This window comes from Callithrix jacchus, chromosome 15 (assembly GCF_049354715.1).
Source record: "Callithrix jacchus isolate 240 chromosome 15, calJac240_pri, whole genome shotgun sequence".
Lineage (NCBI taxonomy): Eukaryota > Metazoa > Chordata > Mammalia > Primates > Cebidae > Callithrix > Callithrix jacchus.
In genome coordinates, this window is record NC_133516.1 from 81,374,353 (window position 1) to 81,399,425 (window position 25,073).

At 42.9% G+C, this 25,073-nt stretch overlaps 1 protein-coding gene and 1 non-coding gene across 6 annotated transcripts in view; one reads left to right on the plus strand and one right to left on the minus strand.

Moving 5' to 3' along the window:
- The window catches only part of FBXO40 (F-box protein 40), a 41,314-nt gene that overhangs the window by 10,874 nt on the left and 5,367 nt on the right, over positions 1–25,073 (minus strand). For 2 of the 5 annotated variants that reach the window (XM_078352058.1, XM_002758756.7), the window contains 2 exons: positions 4,766–4,798; positions 2,017–3,927 (listed from right to left, as the gene is read on the minus strand). In XM_078352058.1, the coding sequence (XP_078208184.1) occupies positions 2,017–3,927; positions 4,766–4,768 (1,914 nt within the window). In that variant the 5' untranslated portion in view covers positions 4,769–4,798. Of the gene's footprint in view, positions 1–2,016; positions 3,928–4,765; positions 4,799–5,190; positions 5,382–5,473; positions 5,635–25,073 lie in introns of all 5 variants that reach the window. The other 3 variants (XM_054246067.2, XM_008982364.5, XM_035274076.3) reach the window with 3 other exon arrangements.
- On the plus strand, positions 23,063–23,202 carry LOC118148260 (U4 spliceosomal RNA). Its single transcript, XR_004735015.1, has one exon. It is a non-coding gene; the product is annotated as a U4 spliceosomal RNA (small nuclear RNA).

The window sequence follows — 25,073 nt, forward strand, 5'->3', positions numbered from 1 at the left end:
CCTAAATGGGCATCATAAATTTATGGTTCATATTACCAACATGTTTACCACGAGAAAGGGTGCTACAGGCACTGGAATATGATGAATTAGGAGCCTCACTTCAGCATGGTACAAGCTGGTAGAAGTTATAATACAGTTAAACAAACATGACCCATTGGGGAAAAGGAACAAGGTATTTCTGAATGGAAAGGTTCTTTGATTTATACAACAGAGTGTTTTTTGAACAATTAAATTCGCATTTGAATCATGGGAAATCAGTGGGCCAATTCATTTAGAATTTCAAAATGCCTTTATCAAAGGCGAAACTGTTTTAAAAAATTAGTTGATGTGGGATTGAGGAGATTTGTTGGCCTCCTGTATCAATCAAACTCAGAGCAGGGAACAGGTGGCACACTCAGACTGGGAAATCTAAAGAGGATTTTTTTTTAAAAGGAATAATTTACAGACATGAGAGCAGGGTATAGGAAAGCCACAAGATACAGTGCAGTCCCAAGGGTGAGTAGCAACATAGAGAGTCATGCCCTGGTCCTGAAGGAGAAGAAGGGAGGTTATTGGATCCCAGAGTGAGTAATTTTGTATAGAGACCAACCTGATAAAGCCACCTTCAGTGGAGGAACAGTGCCTGCGCAAAGTGTCATGAAGGAGAGAAAGCATGCATGAGCGAAGCCAGGAGAATAGATACTTCAACCTCTTTCTTCCCTCCCTCCCGTTTCCTGCTGACACACTCCAATTAGGTTAGCCCCACTGGAAGCTGGAAGGCAAGGGAGGCAGCTGAGGCAATCTGTGCAGGTCAGCCTCCCAGGGGACAGATAGTGTGGAGAAGAATGGAGAATGGATCGTGTGAGCAAACAGAAGATGTTCAGCACGCATATACAGATGAACAGGCTCTATCCTCTGCATTGCTGTTTACATGTTTATAAGTCTGTCTTTTCTACTAGACTGACCTCCTTAAGTCAGTCTTATTCTCAGCAATTGTCCCAGTCCCTAGTACTGTGCTTGGCACATAAAAAGCTCCTTAAGGCTGGGCCCAGTGGCTCATGAGTGTAATCCCAGCACTTTGGGAGGCCAAGGCAGGAGGATCACCTGAGGTCGGGAGTTTGAGACCAGCCTGACCAACGTGGAGAAACCTGTCTCTACTAAAAATACAAGATTAGCCTGGCATGGTGGCGCATGCCTGTAATCCCAGTTACTTGGGAAGCTGAGGCAGGAGAATCACTTGAACCCAGGAGGCAGAGGTTGCAGTGAGCTGAGATGGCACCATTGCACTCCAGCCTGGGCAACAAGAGTGAAACTCTATCTCAAAACAAACAAACAAACAAACAAATAAACAAATAACTCATGAAAAATATTTGTTAAGGCCAGGCGCAGTGTCTCACACGTGTAATTTCAGCACTTTGGGAGGCCAAAATGGGAAGATCACTTGAGGTCAGGAGTTGAGTAGTTCAAAACCAGCCTGTACAATACAGTGAGACCCCATCTCAATTTAAAAATTAGTCAGATGTGGCTGGGCATGGTGGCTCACACCTGTAATCCCAGCACTTTGGGAGGCCAAGGCGAGAGGATCACCTGAGGTCAGGAATTCGAGACCAGCCTGGCCAACATGGTGAGACCCCATCTCTACTAAATATACAAAAAATTAGCTGGTTGTGGTGGCATGCCCCTGTAATCCCAACTAGTTAGGAATCTGAAGTGAGAGAATTGACTGTACCCAGGAGGTTGAGGTAGCAGTGAGCTGAGATAGCGCTGCTGCATTCCTGCCTGGGCGACAGAGCGAGACTTAATCTCAAAACTATAAATAAATAAATATTAGTTGGATGTGGTAATGTACATCTGTAGTCCCAGCTACTTGGAAGACTGAGGCAAGAGGATCACGTGAGCCCAGAAGTTTGAGGCTGTGGTAAGCTACGATTGAGCCACTGCACTTTTGCCTGGCAACAGAGAGAGAATCTGTCTCTAAAAAATGAAACAAAAAGTTGTTGAATGAACTAATTACTACATAAATGAGTGTTTACTCACTTCTCTGTGGACTCTCCAGGAGAAGCCTCCATGGGAATACCTCTTCTTCTTCCATTGCAAGAGGACCATCCCTCTCTCTTGTAATAAAGTGGCACAGATATTCCTCATCAGCACAGACACCTGGGAGAGCTGGGCCAGGCTGACGCTGTCCAAGAACCCAGCAATGTACTGCAAAATCTCCAGGGGCAGGCTGGTTAGAGAATTCTCACTTTTTCCTCCATGGCCCAAAAGATGGTTGTTCTTCCTTCCCTCACTCAGCTCTGGAGCAACCTCTGGCTTAATGGCAAAGGTCTTGAGCTCCTGACTATAGATTACTTTTGCCTTTTGCCCTGGGGGACGGAAATGGTTTTGAACAAATGTACAACCCATGTAGGCAAGGGGGCATCGATGCTGGAACCAGCCATTGAGACACGACTGAATGTCTGTGTGAACATTCTTGAAGTGCAGGGGGAACTCATCCCTCCTGAAGAATTTGTTGCAAGTGAAAGTGAAGGCAGAGCTGCTTTTGTTGTGTCTCCTGGTCACACACTCGCTGTGGAGCTCCACGTGGAGTCCCCCTGGGGTGGCAGGGGCTAGGTCAGCCAGCACTGTCCCAGAGGAAAACTGTTCCGGCTCAAAGTTGTATGTTTGTGTGGCAAAATCCATGAACAGTCCATCAATGCTTCTGGATTCAGAGATGACGTGGCCTTTGAGTTCTCTTTCCAAAGCACACTGGAGGGTGGTCTTGATGAGATCTGATTTGGGCAGATCCTCCACAGTGATCCCCAGATCTGAAGTATCCACTGCCTTGTGTTCACTGGGCTTACAACTCAACATGGCGTCTCCAAGTCGAGCTCGCTTTCCACAGTAGCTCACAGGAACTTTGAAGGTGTACACAGTCTTAACTTCCTGAGCTTCAAGCTTGCCATAAACAAAGTCTCTCTCCTTAGGTGTACAAGCAGGCATCTGACCGAAGTGAATCAGCATCCGCCCATTGTGCACTAAATACATGTTATAGTCCTTTGCATCCACAGCTGTTTTCAGTCTTTCCAGAACACCATCCTGCCAAGGGGCAAGCCCTGCGGTTTCCACGGCTTTATGAATGTCCTGTTGCTTCTCATTCTCCTGTGGTTCTTTCTTTTTGGGAACGCCCTCTCCTTCTACCGTGTTATTGCCACTGGAAATCTGTTCTTTCTCTGGGCCAATCTTGTTCTTGCTCTCACAGCTCACTGATGAATTTGTTAAAGCAGAGGCTGCATGCTCTTTACTGAAAATATTTTCCCACTGGCCAAACTTGTCCAGGTCCATCCCTTCTTTGGTTTTGGCTAGCATCTCCCGTTCTTCTTGACTTAGCTCTGCCATCTCCTCATTAGTTGCTGACAAATCATGTGGTACCAAACCGACATCCAATCCACCCACTGCTCCTCCCATGTCCTCCACACTGGTTTCACCATTCATAGTTGGCTCCTCCTCAGTGGCCTCTCTAGTTTCTGGGAAAAGTTCCACCATTTTCAAGGATCTGAAGAGGACCTTCTGGTCCTGCAGGGCCAGGGCTGTGTCCAAACACTCCTCATTGGGGTTTTCTTTCATGATGTTCTCATGAAGGGTGGTTTCAGAGTCCACGTTTGGCCAGCGGTTCCACTCCATGGAGCAGCAGACCACGCTGGCGGGGCACACCTGCAGGTGCTTGGCCAGCTTGTGGCGGGACATGGACAGGGGGCAGCCATATTTGGAGTTGAGGCAGGGAACCTGCTCTAATGGGCAGAGAAGCTGGTGCTCTGCCTCTTTGCACATGTGGAAGGTGGCACCACAGAGCAGGTGGCAGCTTATTACCAGGCAGGAGATGTTGGGTTCCACAGGAATGTGGCAGTGGCGGTTGAAGCACCCCTCACAATGCCTGTGCTGCCCTGGTGAGGTTCTGCGTGCTTTCCCCTGGAGACACCAAGAACAGGGGAAAGAAAACAAATGGATACTGAGGAGAAGCTCTATGCATGTCTGTGACTGTGTTTTAATCGACATATTTCCTGTTTATACCTGCTTTTTATAGAAACCTTGGAATGTGTAGAAAATCACAATCCCGCAACCCAGAAATAAAAACTATAATTACTTTTTACAATTTTCCAATAGTTTATTGTATATTTGGAGTAGAATTGTTTAGAATAGGAAAAAAAGAACTGAATGTAATGGACTACACTGTTAACAATGGTTATTTTTTAGTTGTGGATTACAGGTGATATATATCATACAGATAACACTATGAATATGACCTCTCATCCTGCTTTATGAGACTAGATTGTTTTATTAGTTATTCTTTGCAAACTTTCTTTATAATGGCAGTGTAACATTCTGGAATATGGGTGTACTATCATTTAATCAGCTACCACCAGAAGGCGGGCTGTGAGGACAGTGGCCATGTCTGGTTTTGCAGGCATCGAAGTCCCAAGCATCTGGCATGGGGCCTAGACCTTTGTGAGTACTCAGTGCTTGCTGAATGAAGGAACTGTTAACCGTTTAGACTATTGCTGGCTTTTTGACTGTTTTATTTAAATTTTCACTAAAACTCTTTGCTCAAAAATGTTTCTCAACTCTGTTTTCCCCTTACTCTGCATCAATTTCTTCCAGGTTCTGTTCGGCATCTCTGGTTTGGAGAAAAGCTGATAAATATTATAAAAACCATAAGAGCAAGTCTGCTACCTGCTTGGGCTACAGGCTAAATGAAAAAAGACCTGGACCTCTCAATGTGAAGCTCCAATAAGCTCCTGGTGCTTACCATGGCGCCCCAATTTCTTCTTGCTTCTTAGCTCTAGGGGAAAATATGAATATAAATGATTAGTAAGAAAAGTAGTTAAGTTATCTATATTAACAGGGGCTAAAGAGACTTCACACACTGTCTCATTTAATTCCTTCCACCATCCTGGAGGTGTCTTTATCCCCATTTTTGAGACAAGGAAACAGAAGCTCGAAGAAGGTAAGTCACTTGTCCAAGGTCACACAGCTGCTAAGTGATGCAATCAGCTTTGCAATCCAGGCCATGCTGGCCCATGCTATTTTCACTGCCCCCCACTGCCCTCTGATGGGGCATATTACCAACCATGGGATGTGTAACTTCTGCTTTCTGTAACTTTTCTCCATTGTCTGCTGAAAATTATCCTGGCATTCTAAACACTCTTCTACCCACAATCTGGCATAGGTTACCTTCTAATCTTCTCTTCCACTGGGGCTTCCTGTCCACTTAGAGGTCAGCCTGACACCTCTCCTGGTCTGGGGCAGTGTATAGGTGTCTGTGAAATATCTGTAACATGCCATTCCCCTTGGCATATTCAGCCGAGCTGTGGCTAGAGCAGAGGTCACAACCTCAAAGGTCCCAGAAGTCAACTGAGTGGAAACTGGCAAGTGAAAGAGAAAATGCCCTTCAGGGAAGTGAAATTTCTCAGCTAGCTCTGGTTAATTGATGCCATATGGGAATGTGTTGCCAGACCTGGTTTTTCCAGAAGCAGTGGGGATGAGTACTTCTGTGAGTGGTGATATGGTTTTGTGGTTGGAAGGCAGACTGGACAGGTTTCAACCCTGGTGCTAAGAGTCAGTGGCTCTGAGACTTTGGGAACGTTATTTCACCTCTTTGCTCATCAGTTTCCCCATCTGTAGAGAGAGGATAATAATAATACTTATCCCATTAGTGCTGTTGTGAGGAGTAAATGACCTAAATATACATGAAACTCTTAGAACAGTGCTTGTCTCATAAGAAGTGATCTATACATGTTTGCTATTATAAGGTAGTATTTTACATTTCAACATAATGCAAAATATTTTACTATATAATACATCATAATGCAAAATATTTTAATACATAATATATCAAAATAAAAATACTCTGAATTTTAAATGTTAACAACTAACTTAATTTAAAACAACACTCTATTTGTGCCAAGGAAAACGTTAATGCTGGCCAAATAGGATCTGTAGGTTGCCAGTTTGCAATTATCTGGTCTAGAGAATTTGTAACATGATTTCAGCACTGTGTTAGTCTGCGAAGGAGTGGGGAGGTTAGCATCTAAATGTCAGAAGATCCATGTTTAAAATTTGGCCATGCACAGTGACTCACACCTATATTCCTAGCACTTTGGGAGGCTGAGGTGGGTTGATTGTTTGAGCCCAGGAGTTCAAGACCAGTCTGAGCAATGTAGTGAGAGCCTATCTCTACTTAAAAAAAGTTTAAAAATTAGCTGGACATGGTGGTGCATGCCTGTAGTCCCAGCTACTTAAGAGTGATGCTGAGGTGAGAGGATCGCTTGAGTCCAAGAGGTCAAGGCTGCCGTGAGCCGTAATGGCACCACTGCACTCCAGTGTGGGTTCCTGAGAGAGTAAGACCCTGTCTCAAAAAAAAAAAGGTTTTTACTTTACTTTAGAATTTGCCAATTCATTGTGGATAAAATTTCCCCAAACTTTAAAAAAAAATTTCAAATATTGTTTTTTACTCCCAAAGACAAATCACAAAAAATATAAAATAAAATTTAAAAAAAGAAAAAAACATTTCAAATATACAAAAACAGTGAAGGAACATATACAATGAACACCAAAATATACTTAGTTAGATGCAACGATTGCTAACATTTTGCCATTTTTGTGTCCTCTCTGTCCTTCTCTCCTCTCTGTCTCTCTATCTCCCCCCACCCCATGCCCACCCACCACACATACACAGTTTTGGCTGAGCCACTTGAAAATAAGCTATTGATGTAAGATGCTTTATCCCTAAGTAATTCAGCTTGTATTTCCTAAGAATAAAACCTTATAATAACATTATCTTACCTAAGAAAACTAAAAATACTTTTCTAATATCATATAAAATGCCAATAGTCACATTTCTCCAGTTGTCCTCAAAATGTCTCTTATAGTTATTTTTAATATTTTTTATTCAACATTTTATTGATACATAATAGTTGTACATATTTGGGGGTACATGTAATATTTTGATGCCTGTATACAATGTGGAATGATGAAATCAGGGTAATTGGGATATCTATCACCAAAAACACTTTTCTTTGTGTTGGAAACATTACAATTCTTCTCTTTTCGCTTTTTTTTGAGCCAGAGCCTCACTCTTGCCCAGCCTGGAGTGCAATAGCACATCACAGCCCACTGAAACCGCCATCTCTTGGGTTCGAGCGATTCTCCTGCTTTAGCCTCCCAAGGAGCTGGATTACAGGAGCCTGCTACCATGCCCAACTAATTTTTTTGTATTTTTAATAGAGATGGGGTTTCACCATGTTGGCTAGGATGGTCTTGATCTCTTGATCTTGTGATCCACCCACCTCAGCCTCCCAAAGTGCTGGAATTACAGGCATGAGCCACTATGCCTGGCCCCCAATTTTGTAACTGATACATAATATTTGTACATATTTATAGTGTGCATGTGGTATTTTATTACATGCATAGAATCTGTAATTATCAAGTCAGGGCATTTAAGTCATCATCTTGAGTATTTATCATTTTATGTGTTGGGAACATTTCAAGACTTCTCTTCTAGCTGTTTTGAAATATACAATACACCGTTGCTAGCTATAGTCACCCTACTGTGCTATCAAACACTAGAACTTGTTTTTTTCTGTCTGTTCGTATCCATTCACCAACCTCTCTTCTTCCCTCTCCCTCTATCCCCTACACCTATCTCAGTCTCTGATATCTATCATTCACTCTCTACCTCCATGAGATCAACCTTTTTAGCTCCCATGTATGAGCAAGAAATGCAATATTTGTCTTTCTGTGCCTGGCTTATTTCACTTAATGACCTCTGCTCATTTTTGAACAAGGATCCTTTTAATGCCAATTTATTCCATTTAGTTGTCAAGTCTTTTTAGCCTCTTTAATCTGGAATAGTCCCCCACCTTTTCTTTTTCAGGACAGATAGGCTTAAATCTCAAGGAAATTATAGTCTGATTCATTCATTTAGTTATTAGTTCCTCCATTCATTCATCCATTCAACAACATTTGTTGATTACCTACTATTTACCAGTAAGTGAGCATACGGGTCACCTGGATTGCCTGTTACAGTCTTAAACACTATTGTTCATTAAAATCAGTTGTGATGCTTGCTAAACCTATAGCTCTGCACTGTTCAAAATGATAGCAACCAGCCACATATGGCTATTTAGATTTAAATTAATCAAAATACAATAAAATGAATAATTCAGTTTCTCCATCATGTTAGCCACATTTCAAGTCCATCTTAAAGTGAATAGTGAGGCACTCACAAGTCAATTGCCACATGTGACTAGTAGCTCCGCTTTAAGACAACACAGAATAGAACATTCCCATCTTCACAGACAGTTCCACTGCTACAGATGCTGGCTGTACCTGGACCCGAGGGAAGGGTGTACCAGAATTTACATGCTTCATACACTTCCCATCCAATTCTTCTGCACATTAATAAATGAGAACCCTTGTTCTAGACCCCACCGGGGCTACTGAGTGTGAAAGAGGAATAACGGTAGAGTGCCCCATACTCCTAATAGCCCTAGTCAGGGGGCAGGTGAGAAGTCCCAAGTAGGAGCATCAAACAGGGTTAGGACCTAGCAGAAGATAAACAAAGCTGTTAAAGACAGAGAAAGAGAGGAACAGAGTAGGGTGGCTGAGAGGTTTGTACTGTGCTATGGTCTGAATGTTTGTGTCCCCCCCCAAATTAGAATGTGGAAATCTAATTCCCAATGTAATGGTGTCTGGTCGTGGGGCCTTCAGGAAGTGATTATGTTCAAGAAAGCCCTGCTTACCAGGCCTCTTGTTTAATAAGACATGACCAGAGTGACTCCATCTTAAAGTGAATAGTGAGGCACTCACAAGACACCTGTAAGGTTAATACTTATGGTCTGAAAATAGCCACATCCCAAGCTGACCACCACTTATATAATTACAGAATATTTATGGTCAGACAAAACGTCTCACACCAAGCCTGCAGAACGTCCACGTGTGCTGAGAGTGCAACCCTCTTTACTTACAGATAATGTTAATGAGCAAGCTGGGGTTAAAAATTTAAAAGATTGATGGTCATTGATAACACTGACAGCCACTGCCTTTAGTGAGCACATCTGTACATTTCAAGTTTAATTTAGCTCCTTATGGTTTTTTTTTTTTTCTTTCTGTTTTTCTGTTTTGGAGACAGTCTCATTCTGCTGCTCTGTTGCCCAGGCTGGAGTGCAGTGGCGCCATCTCGGCTCACTGCAACCTCTGCCTCCCAGGTTCAAATGATTCTCCCACTTCAGCCTCCCCAGTAGCTGGGATTACAGGTGTGCACCACCAGGCCAGGCTAATTTAGTATTTTTAGAAGAGACAGGGTTTTGCCATGTTGGCCAGGCTTGTTTCGAACTCCTGACCTCAAGTAATCCACCTGCTTCAGTCTCCGAAAGTGCTGGAATTACAGGCATGAGCCACCACACCAGGTCTTGTAGTTTCTTATAAGTAGAGCCACTAACAAAAGAGGGAGGATTCCCTCTTTTGCTGCAGATTCCATAACCTGTAACAGTAGTTTCCAACAAACATGTTTCACTGTGCTCTGTGACTTGCCTCAAATCCTTTCCTGTGAGAATCCAAGAACCCACTCTTGGGGTCTGGATCATGACCCTCTTTTCTGGCAACATCTTTCTGGTGTCCTTGTATGGGGATTGACAATAAGAAGAAACTCCCACTCTGAAGGAAAACAGTCTGCGCAGTATGGATTGTCTGACTTTGGGTAAGCGGGGCTCATTTTAGAGTCATTAAGCCATTCTGGGGGACAAGAATGCTTGTCCACTACTACCTGGGTTAGAGGCCCAAGGCTCAAGGGGTTACAAGCACCAGGGTTTATTTGGGAAAATGGATTTGGCCCTATGAGATATATGCCACTATCTCTTTGGGAGAAATCCACCTTGTGCTCTCTGCTGCTGGCTTGATCGTCCTGCTTCTTGCTCTCCGCTTCTTGCCTGATCTCCTGTTTGCTTGCTGCCTTCGTTTAACAGAAGCCCTGAGACTGCCACAGGAAGGAAGGATGGCCTAAACAGTTTAGACTTTTTTTTTTTTTTTTTTTGAGATGGAGTCTCACTCTGTCACCCAGGCTGGAATGCAGTGGTGCAACCTCGGCTCACTGCAACCTCTGCCTCCTGGGTTCAAGCAATTCTCCTGCCTCAGCCTCCTCAGTAGCTGGGATTACAGGCACCTGCCACCATGCCCAGCTGTTTTTTGTATTTTTAGTAGAGACAGTTTCACCATGTTGGCCAGGCTGCTCTCAAACTCCTGATCTCAAGTGATCCGCCGACCTCAGCCTCCCAGAGTGCTGGGATTACAGGGATGAACCACCATGCCCGGCCACCAAACAGTTTACCTTTTACTTTCCTTGCCTCTCCTCTGACTCAATTTGCCACTTGTCTGAGGGACACTGGAAACGAGAAGTCTTTCAGGAATCTAGTCTTTTTGTACCTTAATAATTGGAAGAAATGGGCAACAACTCCTCTATTACTGCAGTTACAAGTTAAAGTCTGGTATGTAACAGCCATATGTGATAAGATTAAATATGCCCTGTAAGCAAAATCCTCTTTTACGTCTGTCCCTGCAAACAATTAGCCCCAGAATGGAGGACAGGAGACTTTTTCTTAACAGTGAAAACTCTTGTCTCTTAATCAGAGGATCATCTTTCATCTGCTGGGCCCTGCTTTCTAGACCCAGAATATCATTTTTGCCCTGAAATAGTTTTGTTAGGGAATCCCAAGTTACGGCTTGCCTATTTCCCTTGTTTGGTTCAACATCTATTTTTTTTGCTGGGTTCCTTGTGGCACTGCCTCAGGCGACCATGGGTCTGCTTACTTGTTATTATTATCTTGATATAAACAAGGGGACTCAATGGGCTCCAGGAGTTTCTCCCTTGGCCAAATTGGCACTAACTCCCTTTTAGTGGAGCTTGGCTGGGGGCAATGCAATCTTGCTGACAAGGAGTATTTGGCACTCTCAGTCCTCTTGGAGAATGTGGGGGTTTCTACCTGAAGAGCTCACTTCTAGGGTGCATTTTAACCCATTGGGAAAGATTTAAACTGGATGGGCTTAAGATAAACTTTTTTTTTTTAAATAACACTGGCCTCAGTATCCTTTGGGAGGATCAGAAAGGTGGACCTCAGGTAGTACAACAGCCCCAACTCACTATATTTCGGCTTGATTTGTTTTGCAGAAGGGAAACTAAGTGGGGAGAAATACTCTATGTTCAGGCCTTCCTAATGGTTAGCCAGGATTTGAAACACGCTTGGATATGCTTGATAGAAAGAAAAAAAAAATGAGGACTAGACATAATTCATGACCACTTAATGCAAATACCTTGTAATCCCAGGCTTTGCCTAGCTGGTGCCGCATTCCCTGCTGCAAGTTCAAGTGCTCCAGAGGAACAAAGTCAAACTCCTAGTTCCCAAGAAGTGTCCAAACTACTATTAACCCCTACTGGTTCTTTGGGGATGTCCGATGTCCTGCCATCACCTTCTCCTTAACCTTCAAGCCCTGTCTTACATCCATTCCCCGAAAAGCCTAGCCCCACTAGCACCACTCTGAGCGGGGCCTCTTACCAGCTGGCAAAGTTGACTCTTTGCCCTCTTCAGGAGGTGGCAGATGGTGACAGGGGCACTCTATGGGTACATGTACCCTTTTCTGTATCTGACAGCCTTATGCCAGGAAAAATTCAGCTGGTTTTTAGAGGATCTAGGAAGATTTATAGATGAATTTGTGAGACTAACACTGACATATGATTTAACCTGGCAAGATTTGCATAAACTTCTGTCTGCCTGCTTCACAGTAGAAGAAAAGCAGCATATTATGGGAGCTGTTAAAGCATATGCAGATGGATTGGCAGCCTTCAACCAGGGGCATGACATCCATCCAGTGGGAGGCACAGCAGTGCCTGACTGGGACCTAAATTGGAGTTATCAAGAGGAAGTTAAGTTTGGGCAGCCAAGATGGGCAGATCACTTGAAGTCAGGAGTTTGGGACCAGCCTGGGCAACACGGGAAAACCCCATCTCTACTGAAAACATAAAAATTAGCCGGATGTGGTGGCACATGCCTGTAGTCCCAGCTAATCGGGAGGCTGAACCAGGAGAACTCACCTAAATATGGGAGGTGGAGGTTGCAGTGAACTGAGATCTTGCCACTGCGCTCCAGCTTGGGCAACAGAGTAAGACTCTGTCTCAAAAAAAGGAAGAAAGAAACTTGAGAAGAAAAACCATATGACTATTTGCCTCCTTGAAGGAATGAGAAGATGTGTGGTAAAGACTGTTAATTATGATGAAGTCAGAGAAATTACTCAGGGAAAGGATAAAAACCCAGCCTTTTTCCAAGGATAGTTAATTGAGCCCTTGAGGAAATATACTAACACTGACTCTGACTCCAAGGAGGGACAGGCATTGCTAAGAGTCCATTTCATAACCCAGTCTGCTCCTGATATCTGCAGGAAGATATAAAAGAACCTTAGGCCCCTGGACTTCCATAAATCAGCTATTAGACATGACTTTTACAGTTTTCAATGACCAAACCTCCCCAAAGGTCCAGCTTTTAGCTGCAGCCTTGAGCTCTCCACCCCTTCAGAGCCAGCCTCTTATCCCCCAAGCCCTGCCAGAGGAAGCAAGCAGGCAGAAAGCCCCAGTGTAAACCAAAGCCCACTGTGTCCTGGGTGTAAACCAATGTGTTTTCTGTAAGAAGATTGGTCACTGGAAGAGGGAATGCCTTTTGTCCTCAAGAGAGCTGTTGGCTCCTGAACCCATAATGGCCCAGCAGACCCAAGAGTGATGGCCGGAGACTTCACACCTCAGTTCCTGTTGGACAATTAGCCATTGCTCTGGAGGAGCCTCAGGTGACTCTTGAAGTGGCAGGTAAGATTATTAATTTCTTGCTCAGTACAGGAGTAGTTTACTTTGTTCTGGCCCAGCATAATGGGGCCCTGTCTTCTCATAGCTGTACCGGCATTGACAGGCAAGTCTAGAAATGCCACTTTCCTTATCCTTTAAGCTGCTCTTCACGGACTCTGGTTTTCTTGCATGGCTTTTGAGTACTACCTGCATGTCCTACCCTTACTGGGGAGAGATTTATTGATTTGGCTGCAAGCTATGGTTACCTTCAGAGATCATAAAGCAAATGAATGTTACTTTTGTTCCTGTCCCCTGAGGAGAGAAAAAAGGTAGATAAGGATGATGCATTTTCTGCACCCAGTGCATCCAGATCCACAACCTCTGTGTGCCTTTGAATGGTCTGATCCAGATACTCATTCAACCTCACAAGTAACCTGGACAGTTCTCCCTCAAGGATTGCAGGATAGCCCATATCTGTCTGGAAATGCTCTAGCTAAGAACTTAAAGAATCTATAACTGCAAAAGGGCACAATTATCCAGTATGTAGATGATTTGCTCATCACTAGCCCAACTAAAGAGGACTCAGATAATACTACTGTTAAATTGCTAAATTTCCTGGGAACCAGTAGATATAAGGTATCATCACACAAGGCTCAGATTTCTACTCAGAAAGTCAAGCATTTGGGATATATCTTTTTTATATAATTTTTTTTATTATTTACTATTAGTTTATTTTTTTCTCATTTATCGCATTCCTCCAGAATTAATTTGGGATATATCTTAACCTCTGGCACCCAAGCCATAGCCTCAGACCAATGTGGGCCTTTTTAGGGATGATGGGGTTCTGCCACTTATGAGTGCCTGGATTTGGGCAAACATTCCAAGCCTCTATATGAGGTTCTAAAAAAGGACAGATTTAAAACCCTACGATTGGAATGAGAATTGCAGACAAATCTTCAATACTCTCAAAGTGAAATTGAGCTCTGCTCCAGCCTTAGGCCATTTTTCCTTTATGTGGCCAAAAAGCAAGGTATGGCCTTGGATGTTCTTGTCCAAAAATTGGGGAATATTACACAGCCAATAGCCTAATTTTCTAAGCAACTAGACCATGTGGCTTCTGCGTGGCCTGGATGCCTTAGGACTGTTGCAGCAGCTGCTCTTCTGGCAGACGAAGCTAAAACACTAACTTTAGGATAGCACCTGGAGGTTTTGGCCACACACCAAGTGTGTGTCCTAGAGGTTAAAGGGCACCAGTGGATGATGGAAGGATGTTTATTAAAGCATCAGGACTTACTGTTAGATACACCAGACATAACTCTTAAAAGTTTGCCAAGTAAACCCAGCTGCTTGTCTGCCAGAGTCCACAGACACTCCAAACAAATCCTGCATGCAGGTTATGGAGCAAATTTATTCTAGCAGGCTTGACTTAAGAGATGAGCCCTTTAACAATCCTGAGGCAGAATGGTTTACAGATGGAAGCTGAGCTAATTGCCCTTACTAGGGCTCTGTGATTTGAAAAGGGCATAAAAGTTAATGTTTTTGATGATTCCAAGTATGCCTTTTTAATGCTTTGTGGTCATGCTAACATTTGGAAAGAGTGGGGACTCATGACCACCAAGGCCTCCCCCAGAAAACGTCATTCAGAGATTTTGAGCTTGTTAGATGCTGTTTTACTGCCAAAGGAAGTGGCTGTAATTCATTGCAGAGGACATCAAAAGGGAGACTCTGATATTGTAAAAGGAAATGTCCCTTGCAGATGTGGCAGCCAAGGCCACTGCACTAAAAGAGCCAGTTCAGCTTATGGGCATGCTAGTGCCCACTGCCCCAGATATAGCTGAGGCAGAATACTCCAAGGAAGAACAAAAATGTGCCAAGGATCACAGTTTGGCCCAGGACCCCTCTGGCTGGCTAATGGTAATAAATTACTAATGCCAAGTGCTGATCAATGGAGAATAGTTAGGTATTTTCATAATTCCACTCATTAGGGAAGGGATTCTTTATATTTCAGTTGATATCTTATTTGTTTATGAGAAAAACTTTTCAAGACACTAAAACAGGTGACTTGAGCCTGCAAGCTCTGTGCCCAAAATAACCCAAACAGCCAATCACTGCCCCCATCTCTAGTTAAACCTGTCCAACATAGAGAAACCAATCTGGGTGAAGTCTGGCAACTAGATTTTATTTAAATGCCTCTTTGCAGGGTATCCAAACATTTACTGGTATTTATTGTTACCTTCACTGGTTAGGTCAAGACTTTCTTTCACTTGATCCAAAAGAGCTTTAGAGGTCTCTAATTTTTTTTTTTTTTTTGAGATGGGAATTTTACTCTTGTCACCCAAACTGGAGTGCAATGGCATAATCTCGGTTCAATGCAACCTCTGGCTCCAAGTGCAAGCGATTCTCCTGCCTCAACCTTCCAAGTAGCTGGGACTACAGGCATGCACCACAATGCCCAGCTAATTTTTAATAGAAACAGGGTTTCACCATGTTGGCCAGGCTAGTCCCGAACTCCTGACCTCAGGGGGTCCACCTTCCTAGGCCTCTCAAAGTGCTGGGATTACTGGCATGAGCCACCACACCTGGCATATCTAAATGTTTATTAAAAGAAAGAATCCTCAGTCTGGGTTACCTGAAAGACTGCAAAGTAACTATGGCTCCTCTTTCATGACAGGCATAACCCAATACCTATCCTTAGTGTTGGGAATCCAACAACATTTTCACTCTGCAGGGAGACCCCAGTCCTCTGGAAAGGTGGAAAGGGTTAATCACCAGCCAAAGAGGATTCTAGCTAAATTTTTGCCAGGAAGCATCAGAGACCTGGCTATCTCTATTGCCTGTAGCTTTACTGCAGGTTTGAGCTGCTCCAAAGGGAACTTATAATTAAGTCCTTTTGTATTAACATACGGAATGCCTTTTCTAACTGCCAATCTCCTAAGAGATGAAATGATTCATTAATTACAAAAATATGTCATCAATCTAGGACAAATGCAAAATGCACTGTGTGAATATGGATACAAAAGGCTTTCCCTCCCTACATGAGAAGAAAATTGTTTCAGTTCAACTAGGGTATTTAATTTTACTAAAGACTTGAACAGAAGGATCTCCAGCAGACCAGATTTTCCCAGTGTGGAAAGGATCATATCAAGTTCTCTGAGCACTCCAAGAGCAATTAAACTTCAAGGCATTCACAGTTGGGTACATTTGTCTTGAATTAAACCTGTTTCTTATGAAGCCCCATGAGCTACCAACACCCAGTCTGCTAATGTAGTCTACTTTTGTTAGCCAGTAGAAGGTCTACGCTTCCTATTCGGGAGAAATCCCTGGAAACTTCCTACTACAAAGTGATGCTCTGGATAAGGTTGAGGGCAAAATTAGTCTTCTTGATCCTCCTCCTGGTTATCTTTTACTTTTACTGGTATAAGTCTGTCCCAGCTATGGGTAAGAAATATCTATGCCCTTATAGGAGATAACTATAGAACATAGCTTCTCTTATATTCTTATCTGTTTTGGGGCTTCTACCCATCTTTTCACTACTGCTGGAGGTTCAAATCTTTTCTTAAAATGGGCACAGGACTATGCTGATGTCCTCTTGCTGGATTTGTGAGCTGTTGCCCTCCTCCAGCACCTCAGGCTTGCCCTGGTGGATATACCTCACATAGGGACATGCTTAGATAACTTACAGACATACTTAGAGAACCTTAAACAATGGACAGGAGCACAAATATCTGGCCTGACTTGGAACAATATAACCCAATGGCCAATTAACACTTTTAGCAATTCTGGGCATAGGAAGCCATTCTCAGTAAATGAGACCACAGAAAAGGTTCTTGCACTGGGCACCTCCTTTCTAAATCCAAAGACAAATATCCAAACTAAAAAGCTTAAAAACTCCAGTTTTAAAGAATGATTTCTTCAAATTTGGGATGGTTTTATGTGACTAACCACCTCTGCAGGATACCTGTCAGGTAGTCCCATTGTGTTAGGAACAATGGAATCACTCCCTTGATGCTTTGACAAATGCTACTTGTGTCATGGGATAGATTCCTGCAAGACAGTGCCAACATACCATAGTCCTGCAACAAATGGACTTCTCCTGCCAATTGGTCACAACAACCAAAACTCAACTGATATGCATCCCTTAGGAACTCAGTGGATATGTGGCACCAATCTTTGGCCATGATTGCCTTCGGGGTGGCTAGGACATTGTACGTGAAGCTTATCTTAACTCCAGGTCACTGGACAAAGACTATATAAAAATCCAGCCAGTCTGGGCCTCATGGCTCATGCCTATAATCCCAGCACTTTGGGAGGCTGAGGTGGGTGGATCACTTGAGGTCAGGAGTTCGAGACCAGCCTGGCCAACATGGTGAAACACCATCTTTACTAAAAATACAAAAATTATCCAGATGTGGTGATGTGCGCTTGTAATCCCAGCTACTTGGGAGACCGAGGCAGGACAATCACTTGAATCTGGGAAGTAGAGGTTGCAGTGAGCTGAGATCATGCCACCACACTCCAGCCTGGGCAACAGAGTGGGACACTGTCTCAAAAAAAAAAAAAAAAAAAGAGACCAGGCATGGTGGCTCACACCTGTAATCCCAGAATGTTGGGAGGCCGAGGCGGGTGGATCACGAGGTCAAGAGATTGAGACCATCCTGGCCAACATGGTGAAACCCCGTCTCTACTAAAAAATTAGCTGGGCATGGTGGCGCGTGCCTGTAATCCCAGCTACTCAGGAGGCTGAGGCAGGAGGACTGCCTGAACCCAGGAGGTGGAGGTTGCGGTGAGCTGAGATCACGCCATTGCACTCCAGCCTGGATAACAAGAGCGAAACTCCGTCTCAAAAAAAAAAAAAAAAAAGGCCAGGCATGGTGGCTCATGCCTGTAATCCAAGCACTTCGGAGGCCAAGGTGGGCGGATCACCTGAGGCCGGGAGTTCAATCAAGACCAGCATGACCAACATGGTGAAATCCCGTCTTAAAAAAAAAAAAAAAAAATGCCAGCCCAGCCAACCTTCTCCACATAATCAGTATGTAGACCAGATTCATTTTTCATGGGTATGACCACCTGGCCTCACTCTTCCTGCCATCTACCGGATTAGAAGATGCTATTTGGTATGTTGAGGCCATTGCCAATGTTACCCAATGGACCTTAAGTAACAGCCTGTGAGGTGTATCTTCTATAAATGCTGAAATATGTTATATGCGTAACGCTGTCATGCAAAACGCAATGTCACTAGATATTCTGAGTGCAGCACAGGGAGGAACCTGTGCTATTATCAGCAGTAAATATTGTATATATATCCCAAATAACTCAGACAATATGTTTTTGGCCCTACAGATATGCATTAACAAATTAAAGCTCTCTCTGCTCCCATACTGTCTTTAGATAATCTAGCATCATGGTTTGGGTCAGGGCCATCACGGTGGAAAGTTCTTTTTGTCACCCTGGCTATAATAATTGGAATAGGCATAGTTTATTTGTGGATTTTATTGTTGCTGCATGTTTTGTATGGAGTGTAGGGTTTACTCAGTCGTATTCTTATTATTAATCCTTAATTCACAACATATGGTACTCATATCATGATTTATAATCATAGCTGTAATTCTTATTTGATGAGTTTCTATGTTTCAGGATATCAATTTATGAGTGAGCTACAAACCTACAGACCTATTGCTTCTCTAGTCAACTGCAACAGCTTTAAAGTACCTCTGGTGAAGGCCCCTCCCAGCCATGACAGGTTCCTTAAAGTTAGGCAGAATTAACATCAATGACCTTTCTCAGCAGGAAGAGGTTGCAGAAGACTGACCTCTGCCCTTCAGCATCCCTTAGGATTAGGGGTTCACTCATGACAGAAGGGAGAAATATGTTAGAGGAACCCCTATTTACCAGGCCTCTGGTTTAATAAAACATGACCAGAATGATTTCATCTTTAAGTGAATAGTGAGGCACTCACAAGGCACCTATAAAGTTAATACTTATAGTCTGAAAATAGCCACATCCCAAGCTGACTACCACTTATAATTACATAATATTTGTGGCCAGACAAAACATCTCCCACAGGCCGGGTGCAGTGGCTCACACCTGTAATCCCAGCACTTTGGGAGGCCAAGGTGGGTGGATCACTTGAGGTTGGGAGTTCGAGAGAAATCCTGTCTCTACTAAAAATACCAATTATCTGGGCATGGTGGTGCATGCCAGTAATCCCAGCTACTCAGGAGGCTGAGGCAGGAGAATCGCTTGAACCCAGGAGGCAGAGGTTGCGGTGAGCTGAGATCGTGACATTGCACTCCAGCCTGGGCAACAAGAGCGAAACTCCATCTAAAAAAATATCCCACCAAGCTTGCAGAACATCCAGATTTCCTGAAAGTACAGCCCTCTTCACTTAAAGATAATGTTAATGAGTAAGCTGAGGTTAAAGGATTGATGGTCATTGATAACACTGACAGCTACTACCTTTAGTGAGCACATTCCAAGTTTAATTTACCTATTTATAGTTTCTTATAAGTAGAGACACTAACAGAAGCTAGAGCGTGCCTCCTCTTGCTGAGGATGCCCTAATCTTTAACAGAGTAGTTTCCAGTAAACTTCCAATAAATTTACTCTTTGAATGCCTCAAATTCTTTCCTGTGAGAGAATCTAGGAATCTGCTCTTGGGGTCTGGATCGGGACACTCTTTTCTGGCAACAATTGGACATGTTTCCTGCTGGATCCTATTTGGCTCCATCACAGTTCATTTTTGTCCATTCAGGCTTCTATAACAAAAGATTCTAGACTGAGCAGCTTACAGACAACTGAAACTATTTGGAGACTGTAAAATCGAAGATCAAGATGCCAGCAGATTGATGCAAGGGATCTCTCTTGGGCTTGTTTTATAAGGACACTAATTTCAGTCATGAGGGTTCTACCCTGATGTCCTAATTATTGCCAGAAAAGAGTGTCCTGATCCAGAGCAGATTCTTAGACTCTCACAGGTTCAAGAGTCCAGCTACTGATCTCTTAACATGCAACGTAATGTGCAAGTCGACTCCTGCCTTATTCCAGGTGACTTTTGGAAAAAAGGAGTCCATTATGGACTTACTGTGGGAATTTTTAAATATTAGGCTAATGCTTCTGGAATTCTTTGGTATATGATAGGGAGTCATTTAACACTGTAATTGAGGTGTTAACTAAGAGTACTGGAGGGATAAATGGGGTAGGAAGACCTAGAGTTAGAAACTGCTGTGTAGAGAATGTGATGAAGGCTTGGATGGGTGAGACTGAAGACAGTAAAAATAGTCAAGATAAGACACAGAGAAGGCATTACAAAGGGAGAATCATACTTTTATTTCTGGCTGGGATGGTAAAAAAGGAATCAAAGTTGATGCCAAGATTTTGAACCAGGAAGAAAGAATGTTGGCTATAATTTTTGAGAAAAATAGAGATCTGTCTGTAGAAAGTAAAAAAATTCCTCTTTAAAATTTCCCTTCTTGTTAAAGACTAATAATAATGAATGTTAGAAATAATAGTTTCTTTTAAAGACTAACTCTCTTCAAAGCCTTCTTGCTTTTTGCTAGTAACTTTTTGTTAAGCCCTATCCTTTGTAGCTGTTAGATATAAAGGAATAAATGCATTCTATGTCCTTGTACTTTAACCAAGGTATTTGTGCTGGACATGCTCACAGGCACATAGTACATTCTGTGTCTTTGTACTTTAACCAAGATAGTTTGTGCTAGGTGCTCATAGGCACATAGTACATTATATATCTTTGTACTTTAACCAAGATATTTATGTTATTACTTTTCTAAGTCCTTTTGCAAGCAACTTTCTGTCCCTTCCTCATTTATACTTTTTCTTTTCCTTTGTTCTCCATTGCCTTTACCTATTTAGAAAAATTTTAAGTTGTTAGCCAATCAAGTTCAGTTTAGATTGTGCAGTCTAGCTTTAACAAATGGAGATCTGACATAGCAGTAAAGACCCAATGGGTAAAGAATAAATATGCTGACTTTCCTTTGTTCATTGTACTCTTATGGCAAGATGGCTGACGAGCAGTACCCTTTCTGCAGAATGTAAAATTGCCTGCTAAGAAAACTTTTTGTCTGAATGCTAATTTCTCTTTGCAGTGCCTGAGAACAAGCATTCTGTCTCTAATAAGATCTAAAGAGGGAACAATTTGGGGAGGAAAGATTGGTCCTGAAAGTTTAATATAAGTTGCTTGAGCGGATGATAGATCACATGGATAGGAAGATGAGGGACTGGAATGTGGAGATGCAGATTTGAGAAGTATTTACTTACAAGTGAGAGAGGAAGCCATATGCAGGGAAGTAAAAGCACAGAATAGAAATTGGAGTTATGAAGTACATAGCAAAGTATGGTGGCTTTCGGGGAAATTAGGAAGAAGTAGAACCAGAGAAAGAGAGACCAGAGAGCTAAAAGAGTCAGGACTATGTTGACACAGATGCAAAGGAAAGGGTAAGCTATAGCCTCAAATGATACTGCAAAGTTAAGAACAAGGATGACAATGCCACTGCTTATGGGAGGTCCCCAAAGAGCTCTTACCAAAGCAAGTGTGGCATTTTAGGTGTGCAGTGAGAACTTTGGCCATTGAAAATGTGTTGTTTGCTTTTTTTTTCCCCCTTTAACACTGATTCAGTTTAAAACTGCTGAAGTTGTTTGCTTTTAGAGGAAGGAAAAGCTATTAAGCATACACTCTGTCTATGTGTAATGCTTCTTTCAGAAGCTCTTGTAAAGCAGGCCTGGTGGTGAGGAAATCTCTGAGTAATTGCTTGTTCACAAAAGATTTTATTTTTCCTTCACTTGTGAAACATACACTCCACTGTTTGCAGGGCATGTCCTGTCTGAGAGAATGTGACCATCTGTTTTTTTTCTTTTCTTTTTCTTTTTTTTTTTTTTTGAGATGGAGTTTCACTCTTATTGCTCAGGCTATAGTGCAATGGCACAATCTCAGCTCAATGCAACCTCTGCCTCCCAGGCTTAAGCAATTATCCTGCCTCAGCCTCCTGAGTAGCTGGGATCACAGGTGTGTGCCACCATGCTCGACTAATTTTTTGTATTTTTAGTAGAGTCGGGGTTTCTCCATCTTGGTCAGGCTGGTCTTGAACTCCGAACCTCAGGTGATCTGCCCAATTCGGCCTCCCAAAGTGCTAAAATTACAGGTGTCAGCTACCATGCCCAGCCAACCATCTGTTTTTATTCAGAAGAGAAATTCACTAATTAGGACAAAGTCTGGATAATTCAGAGTCCTCTGCTGGTTTTCAGATGGGAAAGAAGGGGAAAATCACTCATGGAATAAGGCTCTGTGATAAAAGCTACCAGCTCCAGGAATGTCTTACTTCATATTTGCCAGCCTGTTCTGTCATTAAGTTGAGCTCAGTTCCTGGGAAGGGAAAAGAAGGGCTGGTGAGTTCTGGGTGCTTCCATGTGGGCAGTGAGAGCTCTGCCTCAGCAGCAGGTATGTGCTGGCTGGAGGGACACTAGTGATTAACTCTAAGCTCAATCATTTCTTACCCTTCAGCACTATGGAGTGTGGTTCTTGGGAACAGTGTTATTGAAGCTGGAAACATTTGTGGTACAGCCTTATGTGGTACAGCTGTGGTACAGCTCTTTGAGGTTACTTGAAAATTTCTCTTTAAGAGATAATAAAGATGATGGGTTCCCTGCCCCACCCCCCCAGCCCATGTTGCTATTTAAAGCTCTTCTGCCAGGCTCTGGAGCTACATTAGATGAGTGACTTTGAGAGAGAACATGTGCAGAGCAGAAAGGCACGGTGAGTGGAGACCACTCCAGAGAATCTGGCAGTGGAAGGAAGGGGGAAGATGAAATAGCCTAACGTCAGTAAACAAGTCACATCTCAGCCTTTTGTTGTATATGTGGGGGGAATTGTTCTCACTGAGATAAGGGTCAATCTGAAACTCTTGATAGTCTAATCATGTCTGGATAAGTGGGGTGACCAACTGTCCTGATTTGCCTGGAACTCTTCTGGTTTAGCATTGAAAGTCCCATGTCCCAGAAAACACTTGAGTCCCAGGCAAGCTTGGACAGTTGATGGATCACCTTAAGTAGGAGCCAACTGGTGTTCTCCCAAAATGATCAAATTAGATATATCATTAGTTGCCTTGTGATAGAAGATGCCCTGTTCTCCTACTCTTCTCTGTTCCTATACACAGTAACAGGATCCTTAACCTCCATGGGGTTTGTCTGACTTTCCTAGATTGAGAGATTTCTAGCTTTGCACAGTGGCAGTATCGTAGCCAATGAGGTTTGTCCGAGGTGCGATTATTGCTAATTGAAAACTATTCCCAATACCCTGCCATCATGACTTGAAATATAGTTAGTGTTGGCAATTTTTGGCAGTCTCTACGGGAACTGAATCGTCTCATTAAACAAATAAAAATTATAAAAGAAAGATTTCTCTGCATTTTGAGTGTCATAGAGGCAGAGAAATAAAATTTTAATGCCTTTCCTAAGCTTTTACATAACACTTCATTTGATTTTCACAACAACCGTCTAAGTTGGATCCTACCATTTCTAATTTGGTAATGGAACAAAGGATTCTGAGGCACAAGGAGGCCTAAGTCTGTCTGTCTTCAAACTATATACTCGTTGCTACATTGCACTTGTCCCTCAGAGCCCCATGGCATCAGATGTGTTTGATCCACATGTTTTGGGGAAAATGCAAGCCTATTGCTAGAGTTGGGGCATAGAATAGTGTCCACATGTATTAATCTTTTCAGGTTGTGAAGGAGCCAGATGCCCTTCCTTAGGAAGCACCTCTATCCCTATGGTGACTTTTTTGGTACTTCTTTGAACCATATCCCATACTGTGCCCTCTCTTAGTAGAGAAAACAAGAGGAGCATCCAGGCCCAACGACTTTGCATTTCAGAAAATACAAATGTGAAAGGGAAGGTTGTAGGGTTAAAAAATATGCATTACATAGGCCAGATGCTGTGGCTCATATCTGTAATCCCAGTACATTGGGAGGCCAAGATGGAGGATTGCTTGAACTCAGGAGATTGAGACCAGCTTGGACAACATAGAAAGACCTTGTCTCTACTAAAAAAAAAAAATCAGCCAAGTGTGATGCATGCCTGTAGTCCCAGCTACTTGGAAAGCTACTGTGGGAGGATTGCTAGAGCCTGGGAGGTTGAGGCTGCAGTGAACCGTGATCATGCCACTGCACTCCAGCCTGGGCAGCACAGCAAAATCCTGTGTGTGTGTGTGTGTGTGTGTGTGTGTGTGTGTGTGTGTGTCTGCACTGCAATATGGATTCTGATATTAAAAATGAAACACCTACTAAATCAAAGCACTCAGATTATAGAAAGTCTTCACTGTGAAAATGTTGACAGAAATCTATGCCTGAGACAGAGTATGGCTACTCAGGTGCCATTTCCCTTTCAATTTCTATGCCCTCTGTTCACATTTAAATTCTTGCTTCTTGTCTGAAAAAGCTGTACATTCTATCCTCTTAAAAATGAACTAAAGTTAAAAATATGGTCAACCAGTTTTCTCCAAAATATAAGTTTTAAAGTTCCCCTGTCTAGAGGAGATAGCAGTCAAACTAATATAGTTTAGACTTAAATAGTCCAAAGATCTGCAAGGAATGTGCTAGATGTAGTTTAAATGAAACATAGGATAGTAGAAGGACCAGGTGTGCGAGCTTAAGGCATAGGTTGTTTTTTAAAGAAATAGAGAAGCATTTAGAACCTGCCAAGGGGGCAGGAACTCGATTTGATGCAGGTTGTGGTGCTGGTGGACCATGCAGAAAGGAGTAAATTGGGCCCAGTTCAGTGGTTTAGGCCTGTAATCCCAGCACTGTTGGAGACCAAGGTGGGTAGATTGCCAGTTAGGTGGGAAGGCCTTGACAAAAGATCTGGAAAAGGGAGTGGGCAAATTCTACCACTTCTTTCATCTCCACCACTGCCCAATGCCAGGCATCTTCCTCTCTCACTGGTGTAGTGCAAAGGCTTTATAAGCCGTCTCACTCCTTCCATCACGTACCATGTTTCAATTCACACACCAGGTCATTCCACTAACTCATATTCTGTTTCAACTACATCTAGCACATCTAGTAAAATCTAGTTCTGTGTGTATCTTTGGAGTATTTAAATCTAAATCATATTATGTTGACTGCTAGGGGAATTTTAAAGCTCATGTTTTGGGGAGAATGGATTGGCCATATTCACCAGCAGTAAGCGTCATTTTTAACAATTTATAAAACTAGGTTATTACTCCCCC